Source organism: Candidozyma duobushaemuli (genome assembly GCF_002926085.2).
Source record: "Candidozyma duobushaemuli strain B09383 chromosome Unknown C_B09383, whole genome shotgun sequence".
Lineage (NCBI taxonomy): Eukaryota > Fungi > Ascomycota > Pichiomycetes > Serinales > Metschnikowiaceae > Candidozyma > Candidozyma duobushaemuli.
Window position 1 is genome coordinate 143,503 of NW_020289897.1, and position 24,042 is coordinate 167,544.

At 46.3% G+C, this 24,042-nt stretch overlaps 9 protein-coding genes across 9 annotated transcripts; 4 read left to right on the forward strand and 5 right to left on the reverse strand. All coding sequences in view use genetic code 12, as the record gives it.

The window, feature by feature from the left end:
• Positions 1-57: 57 nt before the first annotated feature.
• DUT1 (bifunctional dITP/dUTP diphosphatase) lies at positions 58-519 on the reverse strand (the record flags this gene model as incomplete). The annotated part of the gene is made up of 1 exon (XM_025481436.1): positions 58-519. One exon carries the CDS (start codon positions 517-519, stop codon positions 58-60), a length of 462 nt encoding a protein of 153 aa, XP_025336054.1.
• A 61-nt stretch (positions 520-580) lies between these two features.
• CXQ87_002950 (uncharacterized protein) lies at positions 581-1,456 on the reverse strand (the record flags this gene model as incomplete). The annotated part of the gene is made up of 1 exon (XM_025481437.1): positions 581-1,456. The coding sequence occupies one exon, from the start codon at positions 1,454-1,456 to the stop codon at positions 581-583; it is 876 nt and encodes a 291-aa protein (XP_025336055.1).
• Positions 1,457-2,413: 957 nt separating this feature from the next.
• On the forward strand, positions 2,414-5,802 carry CXQ87_002951 (uncharacterized protein; the record flags this gene model as incomplete). The annotated part of the gene is made up of 3 exons (XM_025481438.1): positions 2,414-2,821; positions 2,851-4,332; positions 4,585-5,802. 3 exons carry the CDS (start codon positions 2,414-2,416, stop codon positions 5,800-5,802), a joined length of 3,108 nt encoding a protein of 1,035 aa, XP_025336056.1.
• Positions 5,803-7,168: 1,366 nt separating this feature from the next.
• Positions 7,169-11,301, forward strand: CXQ87_002952 (uncharacterized protein; the record flags this gene model as incomplete). The annotated part of the gene is made up of 3 exons (XM_025481439.1): positions 7,169-9,282; positions 9,523-10,243; positions 10,264-11,301. The coding sequence occupies 3 exons, from the start codon at positions 7,169-7,171 to the stop codon at positions 11,299-11,301; spliced, it is 3,873 nt and encodes a 1,290-aa protein (XP_025336057.1).
• Positions 11,302-11,331: 30 nt separating this feature from the next.
• GRX3 (monothiol glutaredoxin) lies at positions 11,332-12,042 on the reverse strand (the record flags this gene model as incomplete). Its single annotated transcript, XM_025481440.1, has 1 exon — positions 11,332-12,042. The coding sequence occupies one exon, from the start codon at positions 12,040-12,042 to the stop codon at positions 11,332-11,334; it is 711 nt and encodes a 236-aa protein (XP_025336058.1).
• A 1,410-nt stretch (positions 12,043-13,452) lies between these two features.
• Positions 13,453-17,013, forward strand: ADR1 (DNA-binding transcription factor; the record flags this gene model as incomplete). Its single annotated transcript, XM_025481441.1, has 1 exon — positions 13,453-17,013. The coding sequence occupies one exon, from the start codon at positions 13,453-13,455 to the stop codon at positions 17,011-17,013; it is 3,561 nt and encodes a 1,186-aa protein (XP_025336059.1).
• A 233-nt stretch (positions 17,014-17,246) lies between these two features.
• Positions 17,247-17,561, forward strand: CXQ87_002955 (uncharacterized protein; the record flags this gene model as incomplete). The annotated part of the gene is made up of 1 exon (XM_025481442.1): positions 17,247-17,561. The coding sequence occupies one exon, from the start codon at positions 17,247-17,249 to the stop codon at positions 17,559-17,561; it is 315 nt and encodes a 104-aa protein (XP_025336060.1).
• Positions 17,562-17,641: 80 nt separating this feature from the next.
• CXQ87_002956 (uncharacterized protein) lies at positions 17,642-18,121 on the reverse strand (the record flags this gene model as incomplete). The annotated part of the gene is made up of 1 exon (XM_025481443.1): positions 17,642-18,121. The coding sequence occupies one exon, from the start codon at positions 18,119-18,121 to the stop codon at positions 17,642-17,644; it is 480 nt and encodes a 159-aa protein (XP_025336061.1).
• Positions 18,122-18,221: 100 nt separating this feature from the next.
• MSH6 (mismatch repair ATPase) lies at positions 18,222-24,006 on the reverse strand (the record flags this gene model as incomplete). Its single annotated transcript, XM_025481444.1, has 4 exons — positions 18,222-20,645; positions 20,693-21,783; positions 21,992-22,244; positions 22,717-24,006. The coding sequence occupies 4 exons, from the start codon at positions 24,004-24,006 to the stop codon at positions 18,222-18,224; spliced, it is 5,058 nt and encodes a 1,685-aa protein (XP_025336062.1).
• Between the last annotated feature and the right edge of the window lie 36 nt (positions 24,007-24,042).

The window sequence follows — 24,042 nt, forward strand, 5'->3', positions numbered from 1 at the left end:
TAAAAACGAATTAACGAAATATTTATATAAGCTATTCGGTACAATTGTGTAAGATTATTAGTTGTGGCCGGTAGATCCGAAACCACCCTCGCCTCTGTCGGTGTTATCCAACTCCTCCTTGGAGATAACAGCGATTTCAGCATTCACGATACGCTCCAAAACCAATTGGGCGATACGGTCACCGGCCTTGATCTCAAAGTCCTTTTGAGAGTGGTTGAAGAGCACAACCTTAACCTCACCTCTGTAGTCAGCATCAATAACACCAGCACCGGTAGAGATACCATGCTTCACTGCCAAACCAGATCTTGGGGCCACTCTGCCGTAAGTGCCCTCTGGCACAATCACAGAGATATCGGTAGCGACGAGACCCTGACCCTGAGCTGGGATCACGGCTTCTTCTGCGGAGTAGAGGTCATAGCCTGCAGCCAAAACGGAACCTCTGGTAGGAACCTTGGCTCTCTCAGAACGAAGGAAAACTCTGAGGTCGGTTGTCACCTTCTGTTTCTTTTCAGTTGACATGGTATGGAAGAAGATGTGATGGAAAACTGTGTAGCGCGTTGCAGCGCGACGCGAATGGGGTCTATTGAACCACAAATCCTAGGTAAGACTGAGGATTGAAGCAGTCATGCAAACGGATATTTAGAATGTTGGGAGTAATTTGTTCTGGCAATTTTCTAAGGCTTTCGCCACTGACCCTCATATTGAATGGTCTCACTGTTTCCAGCTCGGTAATGCCTAGAGGAAGGCCTTCGAGTGACTTGGTAGACTGCTTGAAGATGCATTGGTAGAGCGTGAGCTGTAGGATAAGTATGATGAAGTCGATCAATATGAGTTGGAAGAGGCCTAGCTGCCAGAGCCGGAGCCATATGTTGGAGGATGGATCGTACTCAGGTACAGATTCACCAATGAAGGAAACAAGCCACCAGGAGCCATTCGTGATGTATTCAAGCTCTTTGCCATCGGCCACCAGTTTCAACCAGAAGAAAAAGAGCACATGATAGAACACGTTCAGGATAAACTTGCCGTAGATGAGGGCTAAGACAAACTTCGTAAGGTTGCTCCTGAAAGTCGTACTAGGATCACCCGTTTCCTGTTCTCTCTTTTTGATTCCTTGGTCTATCGTCTCCAAAGTGGACCAGTTGTCAGGTTCTGTAATGGCCTTGACAGATATTATCACTTGAACCACTGAATCTATGATGAATGGCCATATACAAGCTAGATGGCAGTACTTGATCAACTGCAATCCCGAAAGTACAACCACTGTTTTCTCTAAATGGCGTAGCATATGCCGCTGGCCTCGAGCTTTGGATACTAGGTACTCGGACTTCTTGAAGGCGGTTAGCTGGTCTTCCTCGATATGTAGGGTGTTCCATTTATTGCTGGACGATTCTATTGAAGTAGATCGAGCCGCACTCAGCAGCTCTATAGGAAATGCCCCAGGCATCAACGAGCCCATGTTGGAAATGTGGAGTAGTTGATTTCGATCTGTCACTATCAATAGCTCTTTATCAGTGCAGGCTGGTGCGCCGAGGGGCGGGAGGGCTTCCGAGCATGATGCTTTCTAAGAATTAAAGGTTTATTCTCAGGAGAAGGATATTTTTTTTGAAAAATATTTGATTATTCCTTCAAATGGCTGTTTGTGGATACTTCTGGCAAAAATGTTGTAGGGTTGCCGCACTTCGTATTACTGTGGATGCTAGGCTAAGTACATCACTTTATCTGCTCCAGCTGCTTCTAAGGTAGGTCAAAAACCAATATTCTTGAACTAAGCAACGAAAAGAAGGGTCCTTACTATGATTGTATGGGTAGATTCGAGTGAGGCAGGCTTATCATTGAATGTGCTTTGCTGCGAAATTTCCCTAGCTGGTGTCCTGAATCATAGCCGTTGTAAAAGCAATCCGTTCAGGTTGATAAAAAAAGTTATCATCATAGGAAAAGAGCCTATGACTGATCGACATTCATTGTCTGTTATTGCCAATTAATCATTCCTTACCTGAACGACCGAACCAAATTAAAAGCACTACTTGTTCTTGAACTGGAATAGGGGTTTTAAAGGGTCTTTCAATAGTGGCGATTCATAAATGTAGGACAAAATAAAAATTTCATCTTCTAGTAAAGAGGTACTTTTGCGCTCACAATGGCTGCAAATGCCTCGCGGAGCTGGAACTGACTATTAACATGTCATGATAACCGCAATTCTGCCCGTTCAAATAATCTGACTTCCGCTCTTCTATCTTCCTCTCTTTTTCAAGTCTATCTTTAAAAAATAAGCGAATTTCGCTTGTCGGTCTGATTAGACTTGTCCCCGTATTTCATGCTTCCTACACGTAACGAGTGTTGATGTACGCGTCGCTGAATCCATCGAAATAACACACGGATAATGACTCTGGTGGAAGAAAAACCCTCTCCTGCCATGGGACAGAGCTCTGTTAAAACTGAAACTCTTACTTCTGGGAAGAGACAATTCAATATTGACGACTTTGCGAGAAAGAAACCCAAAACGGACTCTGAAACAAGCGGCTCCCAAGAAGCGAGTCCCGAGATAATCGAGATCGAGGATAAAGAAGTGGACCCCAATGTCGGCATTACTGACATAAAGCAAGACCCCATACCCACACCATCTACGCCGATGGACGCGAATGAGTCCATTGACTTGACTACTCCGGATGGAAAGACCAAGGATGCAAGTCCGGTGACTCTCGAGAGACCTACGGAGCCTGTGATTCTTGAACTGCCAAACGTTGATCACATCAAAGAGTCACAGGATACCAGGATGTCGGTTGAACCAACGGCACCAGTCACGACGAATGAAATGCCCAAAGTTGAAGCACTCAAGATCGATGAGCCAAGACGTTGACACAGAAGCAGCTAGAAAGGCTAGAAAAACAGAAGATACGGGAACAGGAAAGACTCGAACGAGAAAAGAAGAAAGAAGAGGAGCGCATACTTAAGAAACTAGAAAGAGAAAGAAAGGACCAGGAACGGCTAATCAAGAAGCAGAAACTCGAGGAGGAGAAAGAAAGAAAGCGCGAGGAGGAGAGACAGCGCAGGGAAGAAAAGAAGAGAAAGGTGGATGAGGAGCGGAAGAGAAAGGAACAAGAGCGCATAAAAAAGGATGAAGAGAAGAAACGCAAGGAGGAAGAACGCAAACAGCAAGAGGAAGAAAGAAAGAAGCAGGAGGAGCAGAAGGAACGAAGCCAAATGAAGATTTCTAGTTTCTTCACTGTAAAATCTGCTGCTTCGAAACAAAAATCTTCTTTGCCAGTTCCAACATCATCGAAAGCCACCACACCGGGTAAAGAAGCTAGCCTTTATGAGAAGCAATTCCTCCCTTTTTTCATAAAGAAGAACACAACAATGGCTGCTTCAAAATCTATGTCCAAGGAGGCTTTGAATGCTCTGATAAGCGAATTCGATAAAAGCTTGTCCTCGTCAGAGGCTAGCAGCATAAGTCAGATGTTCCCACAGCCTACGGTTACTCCACAGCGATCGACTTTCACCAACGCTGAAGACCTCGCTGAAGCATTAAACTCCACTTCCGTCAGTGAGTCAAGCGTAAAATCGCTATTGAAAAACCTCCCCAGCATAAAATACTTGCAGTTCTACGAAAACGCCAAGCCACCCTATGTTGGTACCTGGTGCTCCAAACTTCACTCTAGAACACCATTCACTGCATTCAACCCACTCGATACCTCACTCACAGGTTACGACTACAACTACGATTCCGATCTCGATTGGCAAGATGGTGATGAAGGCGAGGGTGAGGACATCGATGATCTAGAGGATGGTGATGGTGATGAGGATGATGTTAATGACGACGAGGAGATGGATGATTTCGTGGAGAATAACAACGATGGCAAGCGAAGGCTAAATATGGGTCCTATGGAGGCAGTGACAATCATTAATGATGGAAGCAACTCGACCTTGTTTGAAAAATTGCAATTTCGCCTCTTCCAGCCTCAGCTCAAATTTCCTATCAATCCGAATGAGAGTCCCAAGGAAGGTGCTAAGATTGCGGAAAAGCCATCTACACAAGGTGATGCTCCTTTCTCTGTAAGCCAATTGAAGGCTACCCCATTGCAAGGGAAGAGCACTGCCAGCCCCAATGTCCTCACGCCTCAGAAACCTATAATTCAAGATAAAGCGGTTGTTCAACAACTAATTGCATTTATCGAGAAGAATTCGGACTTCACAATAGGAACTCTTTCCGAATTGGCGAAGAAAGAGTTCAAGAATTACACCAAGAGCATTCTCAAGCACACCATCCAAGACGTTGCCATTTACAACAAAAAACAAAGTTTATGGGAAATCAAGGAGGGTGTCAAAGAGAAGGTTTAGTTTACTGCATATATAGATGGATATGGAATATCGATCTCGGATGAGCTTGTGGGTACATGTAGATGTAGACGCGCGTCATCTCTAGTTACACTATCTAACAGAACCTATGGAGAAAGAGGAGGATGACGAGCCCGCCTCTCTATTTTTCGCTTCTACACAGATCCAGTCTCGTCATGAAGATCACGAGAAAACAGAGCAAACTTTAGGAAAACTTCAAAAATTCAAAAATGATAGCCCCCACACAAGAAGATCAATGTGACTATGCACAAGCCGCCTAGGAAACCAAGGGCAAAGAAGTCTGAGATAAAAAAGAATAAAGTTTCGGCCAGCTCACTTTCTTTGAATGCTTTTGTGAAAGAGACGTTCCGGAACAAACAAAAGCCTGATCCACTGAGTATCCTAGACTACTTTGCTGGTGATTCCCAGAAAGTTGACCAGTTCCTCAGCAAAATCGAGGATGTTGCAAGAAAAGACGGAGACTCAAAGCATGAGATCAGACCTTCTATTCATTCTAAAGAGGAGTGGGAAGGCGTTTTGAAGAGCATACGGCTTCGATTTCCAAATCTCTCAACAAGGAACCAGAGAACACTTAGCAAGATATCACAGCAGTTGAAAAGCCTACAGCGTTCGGATTCTGAGTCCATCACAGAGCTGCCGTCCGTATGGTCACAGGCATCTAGACAACCGAGCGATAGTCTTACAACGGAGGACATGAAGTGGTTGTACGACTTAGATAATGCGGAGGGAATCAAGGACCTAGATGCAAATGACTTGCAACTTCACGAGGAAGAAGAGGAAGAGAAGCCTTTTTACCTCACCCTTTCGCAGGCTATGGATCAGAGCAAGGTGAAGGATAGTGAGGACGAGGGCGACGAAAGCATTCAAATATTAGATGCAAAATCCCCAATTTTAATTTCAGATTCGGAGTCCGAGCCCGAGCCATACATTCCACCGAACAATATAGCAGCAGCCGACGATATACCATCTCATCAGGTGGCTGGTCCACCTGAGTCGGTCGATCTTCTTACTAGCATCGCATTTAACTCAAAGTGTCAAAGGGAGGATATGCCCGTGGGGACTCAAACTCAGCCACTTGTGGTAGAAGAGGACGAAGCATTCCTGCCAAAGAAGAACAACGAAAGCATCATTTTCTCTTCTCCAATCAAACCTGTGCTTACCAAGAAGCCAAAAACACCAACCAAGTGGCCAAGTAATCTTGTGATAACATCGTCACCTGTCTCATCAGGTAAAGAGGATCTGGCGAAGAAAGGTGAAGATGAAGAGGTGTTTGCAACGGCAAGAAGTGTTCCTGACGAAACGCAAGGCTCGCAATCGCCCACGCTACAATCTTCGATGCCGCTGCCAAAGCGAAAGATTTCGAGAAAGCGGAGCTTCAAGACATCCACGCTAGAATATTGGGGCATGTGGAGTTCCCTGAAGATCTGTCCAATACTATTAAAATGAGAAAAATACCTACAACTTCCGAGGGGGATCAGATCCCGGACTCAGAGGAAAGCGATTGTGAGGTTAGCTTGATTGAAATAAGTAAGCCATCCGATCCTATAGATCCTCCAAAGCCCTCAAAAACCCATCGATCCTACAAGTTCCCTCAAGTCCACGACTCAGTACACAATCGGACAGCTTCCTGAAGTTGTCACTGCTACCCATGAAAGATGTGAGAGAAATTTACTTACATTTGGGACTCGCACCTGCAAAGCTCAAGGCGACAATGGTAGCAGCGATAGAGTATGCAACTGAACTCACGGATAATTCTATTGAAGATTTGTTAAATAATGACACGGAGCTCAAGGCACGACTGCTCGGGAAGCAGTTCATGAGCATGCTATATGATAAAATGACCAATCTGATCAAAATGTCTGATGATTTACACTTGAAGATCGCCTTGTTCGAGCCAATAAATATAGAGGCTGTTGCACAACACTTGAAGGATGAAGAAGTGTTCCCGATCGAGATAGACATTCCGTTCCTTCAAAAGTATTGTGATGAGAAGGGGTCAGCACGACAAACAGGCCCATTTAAAGAAATTTTTTGTGATCAGCGTCTATGTCATCGCTCAAAAGACGAGTTTCAAGGAAAAGTAAGATTCTGATCATAATGAAGGAGCTTAATGCGATGGATCCAATGGTAACGGCCACTGTCGAAAGAAGGCCACCAAACTTACGGTCATTGATGGCGATTATGACCCAGTACAAGTGGTAAAGGAATAAGGCTAGCGCGACAATAGTAGCGCCAGTCATGAAGGAGGCTTTAGCCGCTCTTGACTTGGAGATTCTCTCCTGTCTTGGAGGAACTGGTTTCTTAGCGTAAGGCATTTTGAAGATAACGCGTTTTAGTGGAATCAGAAATCTGTCAGAGAAGAAGCGAGCAAATGCGTATCGCGCGCATGCAGTAAGGAGTGTCAGCTGCGGTCCTTATCGTACCTTTTTGGAAGCGATAAACCATGCAACTGTAGAAGTTAATGAAGAAGGGAATTCCTTCAAAAGTTGGTTTGAATCAGCATCATATTTTGATATCTTAAGCATCTTGTTGCTGTCCGAAAAGACAATACGGCGAGTTCTGCTATCCTGCTAAGCTCTATGAAGCTCCCCTTTTGACCCACAAATAATAAGATGTCCAAAATTACCTTGAACTACACCAAAACATTATTTTCTGAGCCAAAGGTCGAAAATGTGTAGTGCCCGAGTATCGGGTTCGGTTTCTAGAATACGCACGTGAGGCTCTATCTGCAAGCGAGGTTGTCTGACCTTTTCCAGACTCAAAAGCACAAGCAGCTTTATGTCCTATTGAACACTTCAAAAGCATATTTATTATGGAGAACGTATACAAAGCCGATCCCACGCTACTGGTGAAGCCTGCCTACTATTCCAATGGAGTTCCGGTTTTCGAGCCGACCATGGACGAATTCAGAGATTTTTATCTGTACAATAAGGCTATCAATCGGTATGGTATGCAATCCGGAATAGTGAAAGTTATCCCACCTCCGGAGTGGGTTGCTCTGTTGAAAGGAACATATACTGAAGACAATCTTCTGCAAGTGAAGATCAGAAACCCTATTGTGCAAAACATCAATGTCACTGCTGGTTACCTGGGAGTTTTCTCTCTGCAGAACGTGGAACGTCAAAGGAGTTATAATATATTCCAATGGAAGGAATTGCTGAGGAAACACAATCATAGCCCTCCTGCTCGTCGCAAAAGTAGAGGACGGGGGAGCAGTCTGCCAAAAGCTGAGGAGACTGAAGAAACTGTGGAGAAGGACCAAAGAGCGAAGCGCTCAACTTGCAAGTCCTCTAAAGAAATTACTGATGAACTTTTAGATGCTGACTTCAACATTGATGCCAATGAGTTTACTCCAGAGAGATGCAGTGAGCTTGAGGCGGTTTACTGGAAGTCAGTCGGGTACTCGGAACCCATGTACGGTGCTGATATGTTGGGGTCACTATTTTTGGACCGAACAACCAGTTGGAATGTGGCACACCTTCCCAATGTTCTAGACTTGATGGAAGAGAAGATTCCGGGTGTTAACGATGCCTACCTTTATGCGGGTCTCTGGAAGGCCACCTTCTCGTGGCACTTGGAGGACCAAGACTTATATTCAATCAATTACCTACATTTTGGGGCTCCTAAGCAATGGTACTCAATCCCGCAGGAAGAGAGTGGTAAGTTCTATAACCTTATGAAGGAGATATTCAATGAGGATTATAAGAATTGTCGTGAGTTCTTAAGGCACAAGACATTTATGGCTTCGCCACAGTTCTTACAGAAGCACGGCATTACCTGCAACAGCATTGTCCACAACCAGGGTGAGTTCATGATCACGTATCCCTATGGTTATCATTCGGGCTACAATTTAGGCTACAACCTAGCCGAGTCCGTCAATTTCGCTTTAGACGATTGGTTCCCGTTTGCAGAAAAAACAAACAAGTGTGAGTGTATTTCTGACTCTGTTGGTATCAATCACAAACAGATATACTGCAAGTTCAAAGGCATTCCTTACGTTGCCGAAGCTAAAACTCAACCAGAGAACGTTGAACCCCCTCAGAAGGTGATGGAGACTCCAGCAGCAAGGAAACCGTCAATCCGCAAGCGTGAGAAGAAAGAGAACATACAGAATCAATGCGCTCTCTGTCCCAACACGTTGCTGAAGGAATTACTAGATTTTCAACCTTTTGAACTTCTTGGAACTGATGTGGATGCTACAAAGTCAAGTCAAGTACATCGCATTTGCGCTGAGCAGTTCAAGGATCAAATATCCATCCAGGGCAAGAAAGCAAATGGACTCAAGTCTATCAGCAAAGCACAACGTGGACTCAAGTGTCAAGTTTGTCATGTACCAAACATAACACTGGGCACTGCTATTTTGGGAGCCTGCTTTCAATGTTCCCACAACAAATGCACCAGAGCCTTTCATGCTACTTGTGCTATCTCGGGTGGTGTGATGATGGACTCGGGCCTCTGCAAAATGCACAGAGTAACGAAATCACCATTTTATGAGAGAAGTTCGCTGGAAGCCCAAACAATCTTAGAGACTGTTCAAAAGGATTCGATCATCCAATTCACCTTCACCAACCTCACGCGTCGTCGACACTCAGGAGAGGTTTACGCTGGACTAGTGCTTAGAAACAATGTGAGAGAGTCCACCCTTGAGGTGCTCGTCTACCCAAATTTGAAAGACAAAGTGGAGATTCAGTACGACGATATACTTATTGGATCCCTGCAACACCTTGACAATCAACAACTCATGACAATGCAAAAGAGGTCTACGAAGGGTAGAAGAGCTTCTGAGCCAACCACTAGAAAGAGAAAGAGATCACCAGAGCATGACGCTACGGATGAGCTGCTGGCCGGCCCGGTCTCTCCTCTGGAGGTTGAGCTCAAAATGCCTCTCAAGCTCGGCAAATTTCAACCACCTCTTTTCGATGCCATGTACCAAACCCGGCTGCAAACCCAACCGCAGATGGTGTTTATCAACCAAACATCGCTGAGGGTGCACAGCCCCTTTCCCGAACCTCAAGGCTTGAGATTCGTGGAAGAAACATTTAATGACCATTGATGATTTGCTGTATATATTCGAGAATTTATGTGCGTGAAGGGAGTTTCCTCGTAGACTACATATCTAGAGCGCTAACATCGCGCATCAAATCTACCACCTCTAGCTTTATGGAGCAAGTACATGCCAGCAAAAAGAAGCAAGCGCCCTCCTAAACACGAAGACGAAAGTCTTAGTGAAGATGTCGACGATGACACAGAAGAGGCAATTGCATTGAAACCTTCCACAAAACGACCGAAGCCTGATCTATCTGAACAATGGATTGATAAGTACGAGCCTACTAAAGTTGAAGAGATCTGCTTGAATCCCAGGAAGCTCAAGGAGGTCAGCGAAGCTCTTAATGATATGATCACCAAAAAGCTGAACTGTCGACTTCTCGTTTTGTCAGGTCCAGCAGGGTCCTCCAAATCCACCTGTGCTAGGCTTCTAGCGAAGAGGAGCTTGAATGAAAAACACACTTTTTCAGGCAATTCCAAGCCCTCGGCTGGCACGGTCGTGGAGTACTTTGATACAAGCATCGAGGACGTGTACCAAATGGATCAATTTCGAGATTTCATGGATGGATGCAAATTCTTGGTAGGCACAAACCTCTCGGTGATCATCATCGAAGACTTGCCTAACATATTTCACAATGACACGCTTCAAGCGTTCAGAAGCTGTCTTCGTGACTGGATCTTCCTGGATCCCGATGTGGACCTCCCGCCCATCATTCTATGCCTCCTGGAAGTGGAGAGAGAGAACTCCGATTCCGGTCAAAAGACCTACTACAACATCGAGAATAACTTAACCGTCGAAACCCTCCTAGGCAGAGATCTTTTCAACCAGGGGGTGCTCATGGTCTCATTAAGCGGATAAAGTTTCTCCCCATAGCGAAAACGTTTATGAAGAAAACCTTGCATAAGATCATTGGCAAAGAGTCTGCTATTTTCAGCACCAAGCCGAGGCTGGAAGTGGAGCAATTTGTGAGTGCCACAATAGAAACAGGAGACATACGATCGCTGATATGCAACCTACAGTTTTGGAGCAGCAATGCGCTGAACTCATTCGGTGAGCGTGAGAGCCAGATATCGCTCTTTCATGCTGTGGGCAAGGTCATACACTCGAGTTCAAAATTTGCAGAGCTAGACAGTCAAGTCTCGGATATGCTTTCCCTCAAAATGGTGGCCGATGCATACAGCAATTTCGGACTTCTTCACCTCACACTTTTGGAGAATTACCAGATCGTGAATGGCGGCGACTTTGATGTCGATATTGCAGCACAAGTTGTGGATGCCTTGAGCTTGAATGATACACTCGAGGACGTTGACGAAAGCAAAGAGTACGGGATCATGGCTACCAGGATGAGTCTACGGCAGATACCAGTAAAGTCGGGTCGGACACAGCCCATGAAGTTCTCCCGACATTTCAAAACGATCAGAGAGTCCAACAAAGTGAAACGAGAGGTTTCAGACTATATTCGGTACATCACGCGGCTCCAACTTCCCTTCCAAGAGGCCAACCAAGTCGATGGTTGTCTCCTTCCCAAGATCTATAATCTGTTTCGTTACAAGCTTCTTCACGGGCGTTCTCGGTACAATTATAACCGTCTTGGCGGTACTCTAGCGCAGATATATGCTGACGACGAGCTACCTGTCATGGAAAACGAAGGTGAATACGAGGCTGGTGCTGAGGACCAGTTCAGATGCGATATACGACAAAAGATCAAGGAGGAGGACCAAGAAGATGGTTCAGATGACGACGAAATGAGTGAGGAAGTGAGTGACTCCGATGGAGAACTTGACGACACAATAGGCGACGATTTGGACAGCCTTCTCGGCAGTATGCGGAAGCCTGTGGAAGAGAATCTACTGGACGACCCCGAGCTCGACTTGCTAGTGTCGCAGGGGATGCTATAGCCTAATTATATATTTATTAATAATACTCTTCTATGCGGACAATGCAGTTTGGAAGAAATCTGGGTCCTCCTCAAGCGACTCTTTGATGATGTCCAAGCCGCCCTGGAACTCTCCATTGACGTATAGCTGTGGGAAAGTGGGCCAGTCGGAGAATGTCTTGAGGCCCTGTCTGACCGAGTCGTCCTTCAAAATGTCAAAAAATCCGAATCTCACCTGGTGCTCTCTCAAAATGGCCACCATCTGGCGCGAGAAGCCACACTGGGGTGAGGATGGAGATCCCTTCATGAAAAGCATCACTGGGGCTGCCGCCGTGAGTTTCTTTAGCCTTTCGTCAAGTTCTTCTGCAGTAGGCTCCTTGGTTTCAGCAGGAGCAGCAGCAGCCTGGCTGGCTTCAGCGGCTGTGGAAGATGGAGCTGTGTCGCCAGAAAACTGCTTCAACGCAGCGATGAATTCTTTAGGGTCGGCGCCACTCAACTCCTGCAAAATCGTGGCGTTACGAATCAATATTATGTAAGGAACGGCCGAGACTTCAAACAACTCAGAGATTTCGGAGTGGTCGTCGGCGTTGATGGAAAGAAATCTCACGTTGGAGTTTGCCTGGGCCAAAGTCTTGACCACTGAGTTCATCGTCTGGCAGGGAGCAGCCCAAGGCGTGTGGAAGTAAAGGGCGATCAACTTTGTAGGGTCATCTTTTGTGAGTTGCGTGAACTGATCCTCAGATTCGATCTCTATGAGGGACATGGTTGGGGACGAGATGGTGTAGGTTTGTCAATTAAGCGACGATCTGTGGCTGATGTGATAGCGCGCGTGATCCAGGATCACGTGCTTTGCCTTCAAATCGTGAATCTTCAGGACCCTCGGCATCTACAGACCCCATAATCCCACACACAAGTTACTGGTCGGCATCCTCCAGCTTCCGCGAACGGCTCAAGACGCAACCAGCTCAACCTGGCTCGACACACGGGATTACGAGACTTCACGTGGCAGGTCATGTGCCAGTCGGTCATGTGCTATATCACGTGCGTCACGTGATTGATCACCTGTGGTGCCGCGTGACACACGGAATCGGCCAACGCCCGAGCCGACAAGACCCCAACCCAAAAAGGAAGCTAGCAGGCCACCCCCGCTGTAAGCCACCGAGCCGGAGGCCGAAACACACGGAAAACAGCCAATCAGGTTGCACAAAAAACCCACCAATGGAGGTGGCGGCACGAGGCCTATTCTTCGCGCTCCCCCCACACCGATTGTTCTTTGTTCGGCTGGAAACCACCCTTGTGTGAAAGAAAAAATAAAAAGCCGTCTTTGTCACTCTGGGGAGGTTTTGCAGGCCACCGGAACCCCGGTCCAGGAGCCGAGCCAAGCACGCCGTAGACAGGGCCGGTGACTCTAGAAAAACATGATTGGCTGGTTTTTACAAGGGGCTGGTTTCTAGCGTTTTGGGCCCCGAGTGGCGTTTGTTGGACTTGCTCGTTTGGCACCCTGGGCTAGTGAGAAAAGCGTAGCGCAAAAAACACTGCAGCAGGGCCAATGAGGTGTGACGAGGCGAAGGCAGGAACAGCTTTTAGATAGTAAAGATAAGATTTGGATTTGGGGTGACACGATTGGTCGGATGGGCCGGCGACGTCTCATTGTACTTTTTCGTTTTTTTCCTTTTGTTGTAAATAGCCCCCACCGGGACCAACAAGAGGGTGTATTGTAAAGTCTATCGTATAGCGTTTGCAGCATCCTGCTGCGCAGCCAACTGAGACCATTTCAGGTGCCAGCCGTAGCCCTGAAATTGACGGAGTAGAGCTACAAAACATTGCTTACAATTGAATATCATAAAATTCTTAAAAAAAAACTTCACCTGCCCTCCCCTTATTCTAATCTCTGGGCCCACCCGGATTCCAGATGATGGCCTGCCTGGTGCGCCTATCTTGGGCAGGGCTTTTGTGCTTTGGTCCCCCGCAATTTCCGCACTGTCTGACCAACATTTTTTCCCCCAGACTTCACCATCACCTACTACTTCTTCCAACCCTTTCCAACTGGCTTGCCACAGCCCAAGTGTGCCCTATTTATTACTATTTATTCTAGGCTCCGTCAGAGCCCCCGTTCCATTGTGGCTTGATGCTTTCTTCCACCGCTAACCTCCCCAACCACAACCTCTCGCCAATGGACTTTTCGCTTCAGGACAACATCGAAAGGGACGACTCTCCCGACGCCCTCGCCCCCGAGTCAAAAAAGAAAATCCCCCGCGAGCTCACCGCGCACGGCACCACGCCCTCGGGTAAGCCCAGGCTCTTTGTTTGCAACACATGTACCCGGGCGTTTGCCCGTTTGGAGCACTTGCGCCGCCACGAGCGGTCCCATACAAAGGAGAAACCTTTCACTTGCGGAGTGTGTCAGCGTAAGTTTTCCCGAAGAGACTTGCTCTTGAGACACGCCCAGAAGTTGCACGCGGGTTGCGCTGATGCCATTACTCGCTTGCGCAGAAAGCTGATTAAACTGAACTCCATCCTGCTGGCCCTGGGCGAGTCCTACGACGATGCTCTCTTGCTGCAGTCGCCGTACCAAAAGGACTACGCTGAGGCTACTCAGGGCGCTGGCGTCGTGGGCTCCAAGGCCAACGCCTCCGCTGCCATTCCAACCCCAGGCAACTCCCACCGCGGCTCCTTGGACAGCATCCAGTTCAACTTGAACTTGTTCAACCCGGCGCTGGCCTCGCGCAAGGTGAAAAAGGACGTTAAGACTCCGCAACTCTCGCGTAATCCTTCGCTTAAGGACTCCAGCTTGCAGCGCCAGATGTTCGACCGCAGGAAGAGCAATAGGGGGAGAGGTGCATCCTTCTCTGCCCAGTCGGGTGGCAACTACGCCATGGCCATGCCCGAGTACAATGACTCCTACCCTGGCGCCGACAATGTCGAGTTCTCCACTCCTCAGTTACTTCCTTCTACCATGGGCGATGACAACTCATGGCTAAGTAACTTATCCACGATACCCGGAATGGAGAACTCCCACAAATCTGGCCCATCCCGCACGCGGGACGAGTCCATCACCTCTTTGTCGTTGGACAATCATGACTTGCAAAATCCTACTTTCCAGAGCATGATGCGCTCAGACAGTATCACCTCCACAGGGTCGTTCCACAACATGGACGCAGCCACTCCAAGCCAGCCTCCGTACCCTTCACAGAATGGAAGCTTCAGCAAACCATCAAGAAATGAACCTCAGATCAACAGGCAGAGCGACGGTGATATGGGCTACTCTTTCTACGGCATTCCTGAGAGTATGATGACAAAAATGCAAGGCGTACCTAAAATGAACCAGCCCCTCTCACCGATCAAGCAGGAACTTGACGATGAGCTCATGGACTTGGACAATGGTAACTCGTTCGATGCCATGCACAGCATGAACATCCCCGCTGCCATCACGAATGGAGTGAACTTCGACTTGAACTTCCTCAAGGATTTCGACGAACTCACCCAGGATTTTGATGTTGGCTCGAAGTTCTTGCCCAATGGCTATTCTTTCTACGGTGATGTCCAGTCAGTGTCGTCCTCGGGTATCGACTCTACGCCTCCACCTCAGCTTCTTTCTCCATCTGGAAACAGTGGAAGCCATCATTACTCACAGTACGGCCAGTCCCATCATGACGAAAATGCCTTACAGGCAGGTGATTCGAGAAGTGCCTCTGACGGTGGTTACAGCAGGACGAATTTGTTCACGAGAAACATCAGATACATGATCAACAAGTCCTTGAGCAAGTACCCTATCAGCGGCATCATGTCTCCGTCCATTCCTTCGAATGAGAAATTGGAACAGTACTTGCAGAACTTTGTTAGTATGTTCCTCTCCCACTTTCCTTTTATCCATCCTTCCAAGCTCAATGAATACGAGATTATGAGCATGACGTCTAATGAGCCCATGAGTAACGAGAGCGCTCGTGTGTGTATGCCGCTTTTGGTTGCCACTATCGGTGCATTGCTTGCGAACAACAAGAACGATTCTGAACACCTTTACGAAGCTTCTCGTCGTACTATCCATATCTATTTGGAAAACAGAAAGAACTCTGCTGGTGATATTATCGGAGCTTCTCAAAGTCCAACACAGACAGTTAATCCACTCTGGTTGATCCAGTCCCTCACTTTGTCTGTGATTTATGGATTGTTCTCCGACAACGAAAACAACGTTTACATTGTCATCAGACAGCTTAATGCCTTGAACTCATTGGTGAAGACTTCCATCAAAAGCAACAGAAAAATTCTTTTCAGCATCAGTGGAGAAGATGAGGAGTTTTTCAAAATCATCCACGAAGGCGGTACAGCTGATAGAAACATGTCTATGATAAGCGAAGAGAAAAAGGGTGAGGTGTTCTTCAAGAACAATATCAGTCTTCAATCTCAGGCAAGAATCGTATTCATGATTTACAAATTGACCAACTTTATCTTGATGACCTACAACGTCCCGCTTACATTGAGTATCAATGACTTGGGTAGTTTGACTTGTCCCAACACTCACGATGAATACTTGTGGAGCTTCAGAAATTACACCGAATTCACTAATTACCAAAAGGCCACGGACACCCCACATGGTATCGATTTCTACTTGAGCAAAAATGAGCACAATTCCATCGTTTTTAAGGACCTTTTGTTTAAGCTCCTGAAGAATGACAATAATCCCTCGCTTGTTTCTCAATTGTCGAACCTCAGCAAGTATGGATTTACTTCCATTGCTCACGGTATTTATGAGATGAAGCAGTATGACGAGATGAAATACATTGATGTCTTCTCGATCTTGGATAGCTTAACGATGTTCGTCGACAATTCCAAGAACAATTCGGACACGAGAATCGTCAAGGATGCGTCATTGGACTTCGAAAAGCAGGACTATGCTTTGCTTGTCAGCTTCATCAAGATCAGTTCGACAATCGACTTTAAGCTCGTCAAGGAACAGAGCTGGCTCAAGAACTTTGACGAACTCACAAAGAATTATCACAAGTTTTTGAATTCCGCTAACTCTGTGGATGACGTTGAATTCTTGAAGGTAATTGATTGCTGCATTCTCATCATCAAGCTCATTTTGTTCAAGACTGAGGACAGAGGTCAAGACAAGGATGTCAATGGTCTTCAATTTGGTGACAACAGCTTGCTGCATCAGTACAATTCTTGTGCAGACTTTGAGAAGATGATGGGTTGGAAAATCAACGATGAGGTTGACATCACCAAGAACTCGGTTCATTCACAGATGTTGTTCCATGTCTTCACGATACTTTCAGTGTTTGCCATCTTCATTGCCAAGAGAAACCGTGGTCAGAATGATCTCGCCAACTCTGACAAGCCCACATACACTAGTCAGCTCAACCAGCGCTTCATGGTTGTTCTCCGTGTGCTTGCAAGAATTGAGCAGTTCTTGAAGACCAAGTACCGCAATTCGAAGCATGAATCCGATCTCACTAATCTTTACTTGTTTTCATCGTTTAACAACGACAGTCTACTCATGGACAGCACTGACTTCATGCATGACGATAGTGCTATGGAGCAGCTTGTCAACTCTCACGAGAACTACTTCGCTTTCAGTTTGGAAAAAGCACTTTACGTGCTCAAGATTGGAGAGCTCATGTTGCGCTACTTGTACGATACAAACATCAAGGTTTGCATCTTTAGAAAGTTGAGTGGAAGTCTTCTGCAAATGAGGAAGTTCTTGATCGACAACGAAAGTCGGGTCCTTACTTGAGGGAAGCAGCTACGGACACACCCCATAAAAGATAAAAACCTTAACAGTCAAAAAATCAAAATATCATTATTTATTAACAGTCTATTTATTGCCAGATTCGTCTGGCCCAGAGTCTAGTACTCGCTTGTTTTAGTTCTTTCTAGTCACGATGCTATGTCACTTTCCCCACAATCTATCGTAGTGCGATTTTTATCTTGGACATATTTTCAGCCCCCACACCTATAAAGTGAACGATGTCCAACGCCAGAGCTTTGAGCAAAGAAGAAAGAGAATTCAGGCGTGAAGAGCGCAAAGAAAATGAGCAGAATATCAAGGATTTGAAATTTGCTGTTGGTGGGTTTGTCGTTTTGGTGGTCATCCTTACCCATTACGCTTTGGTCATGAGACAGCTCTTGAGATACCCAGACATGTCTTACGTCTGGATGGGTGTCCACTTCGGTGGCTTAGGTGTCACTATTGTGGCCACTGTCTGGCTTTTCATTAAGTTCGTCTACAAGAAGATCTACGCTGAAGAACTCAAGGAGATGAATGAAAAGAAGGAGGAATAAGTGCATCAGTGACATTCAGTTCATGAAACGAGTAACGACTGCTCATAATTACGTCATTTTGTTAATTATTTAATTGTTGATCATGGCCTAGCCAACAAGACACCGTAGGCGCCAAGGGTGACGAGAGACACGAGGTTGAAGATCGAGGAGAAGCCGTGGTGCTTTCCGAACTGCTTATTCAAAGCAACCATCTCATCAGTAGGCTTTGTCTCGCCATCAACAACATGCTCGTGCTTCTTGTCGGCAATCAACTTGAGCTTCTCTTCCTTGATTCTCTTACAAGTAGGCAAGCACCAGAAGTAGTTCAATGCACCTGCCACCAGGGAGACACCCAACAAGGACAAAGCCACATTACTGAGCACAGGAGATGTGACACCAAGGAGAATAGGAGCAGCAGCCTGGCCAATGAAGTAGATTGGGAAGACCTTGTTCTGGAGATTTCCAAATTCTTCTCTGGGCAAGTATTTGAACGCAAGGGGCGATACAATGTAGGAGTGCATCACACCTCCGCCAAAGGCGACGGAGTAGAGCAAGATGTTAACAGCGGATTTGATGGCCATTGGCAAAAGGATGTAGTTGGATTGTTGTTATGAAGAATGGATTAAATATGCAGATTCGGGGCTTCTCGGTAATATCGCGTGGTCCCACACTCGCAGGAACCTAGAGCGTCTCGATCATGCGGAAGACACACTCGAGAGCATTGGCCTTTTCGGTTTCGCCATATCGTAAAACACTTTCTTCAAGATCGCCGTAGTGCTGGTAAGCCCAAGAAAAGTCACTTTGAAGGCCGATGCTCATCTTGCTGATGTGCTGCTTTTGGTGCTCATCCAGGAGTTTTGAGGTCTGCTCGTACTCTTTTGCAGCCACTTCAGCCTTATCAACAATCTCACTCTGGATGCCACACATGGCAGCAACATTCATGCCGAAAGAGCCTGATGCAGTTCCTTCTTCTAGCTTGTACAAGAATGTAATGTTTCTCGAGTTTTGGTCCACCACGATGCCCATTCTCATGGCCTTGATGCGAGGATGGTTGACAAATGAGAGACCCATGCTTCCGTAGTGAGTAGCAAAGAACCCGAGGGGTTGCGCGTGTGTGGCAAGATGATGCAATACAGATTCGGCTATGGCGTAACCATCACTTGAAGATCCGCCTCTTCCCAATTCATCGAGGATAACGAGCGAGTTGGAAGTGGCATTGCTTAAGATCTTCTTTGTTTCGGACAACTCGACGAAGAAAGTGGACTTGCCTTGCATGATGTTGTCGTTGGCACCCAAACGCGTCATAATCTTGTCAACAGGTGTCAATGTAGCTTTCGAAGCCGGCAAGTAACAACCTATCTGACTCATGACAACAGCCAAGGCAGTAGTTCTCATAAGTGTCGACTTACCAGCAGCATTAGCACCAGTCAACAAGTTGAAACTGGCTTCGGATCCTCCAAGGTGAACATCATTTGGAATGAAGTCACTGGTACCTAAGAAACATGGGTGTCGAAGCTCATCAAATTCGATCTTGGAATCCGAGTCTGATATAAATGTTGGACGACAAGATGGGAAGCTGATTGTCTCGGAGGTCTTTGTCAAAGCAAGCAAGCAGTCAATGTTGCTGGCGATTTTGATTGCAGACATCCACAAATCGTAGTGTTTGTCGAATCTTTGGTACATTCTCAGAATCAAGTTGTCGCAAACTGTCTTGTGAGTTTCTCTTTGTTCCATGAGACTTCTTGCCGTGGCCTTCACCTCCGGAGACCAGTATCTCTTGACCTTCGATGTTGCGCCCATCTGTTGCCAGTCCTTTGGAATCGACTTGATTTTGATTGGCATTTCAATAAGGAAGATCTCCTTTCCTGAGTCTCTAAAACAGATCTCATGGGACTTGTATTCTTTCTTGTACCCTTTAAGATAGTTGTTGAGTTGCTTTTCAAGGTCCTCCATAATTGCAGTAGACGAATCGAATTCTTCGTCGACGCCCTTAGCAGGCACGACCACATTCGCCATAGCCTCCTGTCTATCGAAGGCCTCTTCCCATGAACCGATAAGTTCATGGAGTTCATCGGGGAAGCGGTTTATGAACTTCTTCAACGCACCAGACTGTTCAATGTCAAACTTCTTAACATTCTTGAAGATCTTCGAGATCGACTCGAAACCCTCAATAACCTTGAGGAAGTCCTTGAATCTTAATGTCTTTGCATGAACTCTTGCAATGAGCCTTTCCAAATCTGGAAGGGCGCCGAATGTGCTTTCTAATTCAACACGAAGTTCAGGTTCATTGTTGATAAAGAAATCAATGGCATCGTACCTTGCGTTGATCTCGTCAACGTTCATGAGCGGGTGAAGAATCCACTTTTTCAACATTCTCCTACCAAAGGGCGTAATTGCCTTGTTAAGGAGTTTGAAGAGTGTTCCCTTGTCTCCACCATCAAATGAATTATTGAGCATTTCAAGGTTGTTGAGTGTGATTCCGTCTAGGAGCAAATGGTTCGAGCCTCTCTTAGAAATCTCATATTGCTTGATGTTTCCCAAGGACATGATGCTCTCATCGAGCTTCAACAACTTAAGGTAATGCAACAAGCCACCAAACGCATGGAAGGCCACATGGTGTTTATCCTTGAAATCCAAAAGCACCTGAGGGTAATTAGAGAAGTCATCAAGGTCTTTGGCCTCGTAGTATTTCCCCTTGACCAATGCCTCCAAAGTAGCATCGTAGTCCAAAAATTCAGAAAATGGGTTGAGGTGATTCCAGATCTGATGCGAGTTATGGGCATTGAACTTGATGATCTTGACAGCAGTTGAACACAAGTTGTTCTTCTCGCACAAGATCTCTTTTGGTTTGATTTGAGTAATCAAGGTATCCAATCTAGAACACTCCTCGTCGTCAACCAACTCAATGAAATTGACTTCAGAGGTTGCAGTATCGACAAAGCATGCACCAAATACCTTCTCGCCTTCCTCATTAGTGGATTCCCGGATAGATAAACAATAAGTAGCCATGTCGTCACTGATCATATCAAGATCAGTGAGTGTACCACCGGTCAAGATACCCGTGAGTTCACGCTTGATGATCTTTTCCTCTTTTGTGCCACCACCCTCATTTCCTTAGCTAAGAGCGATTCTTTTTGGTCAACTTTTGCGACTTTGTAGCCATTGCTTATAAACTCCTTAGCCCAGTACTCGAAGGACATTTCTGGGATACCAGCCAACTTCATGTTTGCTCTTCCACCGCCGGCGATTTTCAAATCAAACTGGGTATTGGCAATGACTGCGTCATTTTCGTACAATTCGTAAAATTTTCCCTTCTTGAAAAAGACAACTGTGTCCCACATTTTGCTCTTGATCTCCCAATACTGCTTCTCGAATGCAGTGAACTTGGTCCACGCTGATGAAGGAATGTAAAGCGTACGGGAGTCGTAGTCTGGATCGTCCACGGTTCTCTTCTCGGCATCCTTTATGTTCACAAGCCATTGGTACCTCTCCTCATTCTCTTTGGCGAATGACTTCGTCTGAGGTTTAGGTTTGGCCGCTGGCTTTGCAGCCGCCAGGGCTGTGTAACTCGAGGACGCTGTGAACTTGCTGCCCAAATTGGAGCTAGCGAGGTTCACGGCCTTCGCCGGAGGCGACTGGGTCGAGGACTTGGGGCTCTTCCTCTTCTTGACTGGTTTTGTCGATGCGTATGAGTCCTCGTCATCGTCATCTTCATCCATCAGGGCGACGTCGCTCTCGTCCTCATTCACCACAAAGTCACTCATGTGCTCGTCGTCATCGTCGTCAGCATCCTCGGTAGGCTTGAAGTCATCTTCATCGTCGCTCTCCACCACTCTTCTTCTCTTCCTTCTGCTGGGCACATCTTCGTCCTCTGAGTCGGATTCCGCGTAGCTGACGCTCTTGTTTCTGCGAGAGCCATTATTTGGGCTAGAGCTCGACTCTTGCTTAGGCTTGGACACTTCCTTCTTGGGCTGAGTCTCCTCCTTTGGCTTTGACTCTCTAACTGGGGATGACCGAAGGTTAGGCTCTTTGGCAGGGACATGGTTCGTTTCCAGCGTCAACGGCGTGTCAGTTGTAGTGTCCTCCATCATGCTCGAGTCAACGTCTTTATCACTTTCAACCTCATTCCCCTTGGACTTAAGAGGACTAGAGGGCGTCTTTGAAGGTGCTGGTTTGAAGAAAGCCATCAATGACAGCTGCTTCATTTTCAGAGACCCGAGCCCGAGCCGGGCTTCTTCATCGGCTTTTTAACCGGAGTTGTGGTCATTTGACAAAGAAGATTATGTGGTTCTAGTGAAGAGACTCACGGTATTTTGGCGTCTTAAGATCAAGGACTATGCGCTTCGCGTCGCATACTATTTATTTTGCTTCGCGCCTCGCGACTACTTTTCGCAGCCGGCTTTTTTGTGCTTATCCCACACAAACTTTTTGCACCCATTTATCTAGAGGACCTCTTCCACTTTTCATGTTGTTCTTCAAATTTTTGCTTTCTTTTGCGGCAGCTGCGCCAGCTTTCCGAACATTGTTCAAAATCTCCTCCAGAACCCACTCGCCGTCCTTGATCTCTTCTCTCCTTCTTACCAAGTACAAAGAGATCGGCTCCGGTACCAATCTCTCCAAGGCACAAGCTCTAGCTCTTACAGAAACCTGTTCAAATAATGCCGTTTTCAGATATGTGTTAGAGTCAGCCCAGGTTGCACAGACCTCCGTGCCTGCTTCTGAATGTAGACTTAACCGAGACGACTACTACCAAACTGTGATCCTGCCATTGTCTTATTTTCAGGCATCTTTATACGATGATAACGAAGTTGATGAAGAGTTAAGACAAAGATTGAGGAGCTTTCTACTGGAAGTCCTGCCAGGGCTTACATTTTCCAACTTCACCGATCTTAATTATGAACTTGAGTGCCACGGTGATCACTACGAGTTGACGCAAGTTGTTCTCAAACAGACAGTCATCAAAGCTGCTCTTAAGCTACATGTCAGTGTTACACCAGAATGTTCATTTTCCCAATTCGCTTCGCATCTTGAGAATGACTATACAACACTGGTGGAGATTGAATTGCCGGTCAACGGCTCTTTTGTTTGCACGACAGGTCGCACAGAGCACTGTAGTATGAAGAATGCAATTGCAACTCTGTTAAAGCTCAGAAGCCCGCCTTTTTAATCACATCACTATCTCGTACTTGGTGTCCGACTTCAATTCCTTGTGAGGAAGCACAACAGAGTTGTAGACGAACACCTGGTTGCTCACTAGAGTATCCTTACACAATACAACCAAATTGCTCAAGAATGTAGAAGAGTTCTCGACACTGGCTTGGCTGATGGGTGCGTTCAAGGTACCTTCGACACGGCACCACTTGCCAATTTTCACTCCCAGTGATATGATGGCATTGCTCACGATAGTATGTGCCCCAATGGTCACATCGTCGCAAATAATGCAGTTTTTGAGTCGAACACCCTCTCCCAAAGTGACATTTGCGCCAATGGTAACATTGGGTCCAAGTTTGCACTCCTTGCAGCCCAACTTACTCAACACCTTGATGGGTGGGGTCAAACAAGCAGAGGGTTTGCCTGGGCTTTGTTTGAGGAAGAACTCGTTTGCGGCGAGAGCAATATGTGGAGTGGATAGTTGATACCACAGCTTCTCGATACCAAAAGCTCTGAAGTTACTTCCCTCGGTTCCTGGTAAGCTTTTGAAGACATCCAATTCTAATGACAAGATGTCGGGGTTGTAAGGGTCATCCAAGTCGTTTCCAGCGGCCTTGAAGTCCAGGGAACCCACTTTTCTTGCTTTGGCTTCCTCCAATTGCTTAAATACTGAAGCCCCAAAGACGTAAATTCCACCGTTGATGTGAGTCTGATAGTTGGTGTCACTGAACTTGGCAAAACTGTCAGATTCAGGCTTCTCGATGTAGTGAACCACGTCATGGGATTTTCTGTTCGAGAAGACAGTACCGTACTTGCGAAGAACTTGTTCCTTGTCCAATCCCAGGAAAACTTGGTCTTTAAGCAAGACAAGCGGGTCTACACCCATGATGGAGATTTTAGATGAACTCTTCTGCTGGAACTCCAACATCTCTTTGAAGGGATAATCGCAGACAATGTCTCCATGGATGAATAGGATTGATGATTCTGAGTTTCCACCGAGAATTTGATCTTTGAAGAAGAAGATACCACCACCAGTTCCCATAGGTGTTGGTTCTGTCAATAAGGTGATCTTCACGCCTGGGAACTCAGATTTGCTCGCCTTGAGATAAGAATCGAACTTGGATGGATCTTTAAAAAAGCTGATGAGGAACACCTCTTCCAATTCATTGCCTAAGTCATTCACGAGTTTATCGAGGATGTGGCTAATGATGGGCTTACCAGCGATCGGGAAAAGACACTTAATGTAGTCCATTGTCAAGGGTCTGAAGCGGGTGCCGGTGGTCTCCCCACCAACCAAAATAACAGCCTTCACCATATCTTAACGAAGTTGTTCTTAGAGAGAAAGTGGAGA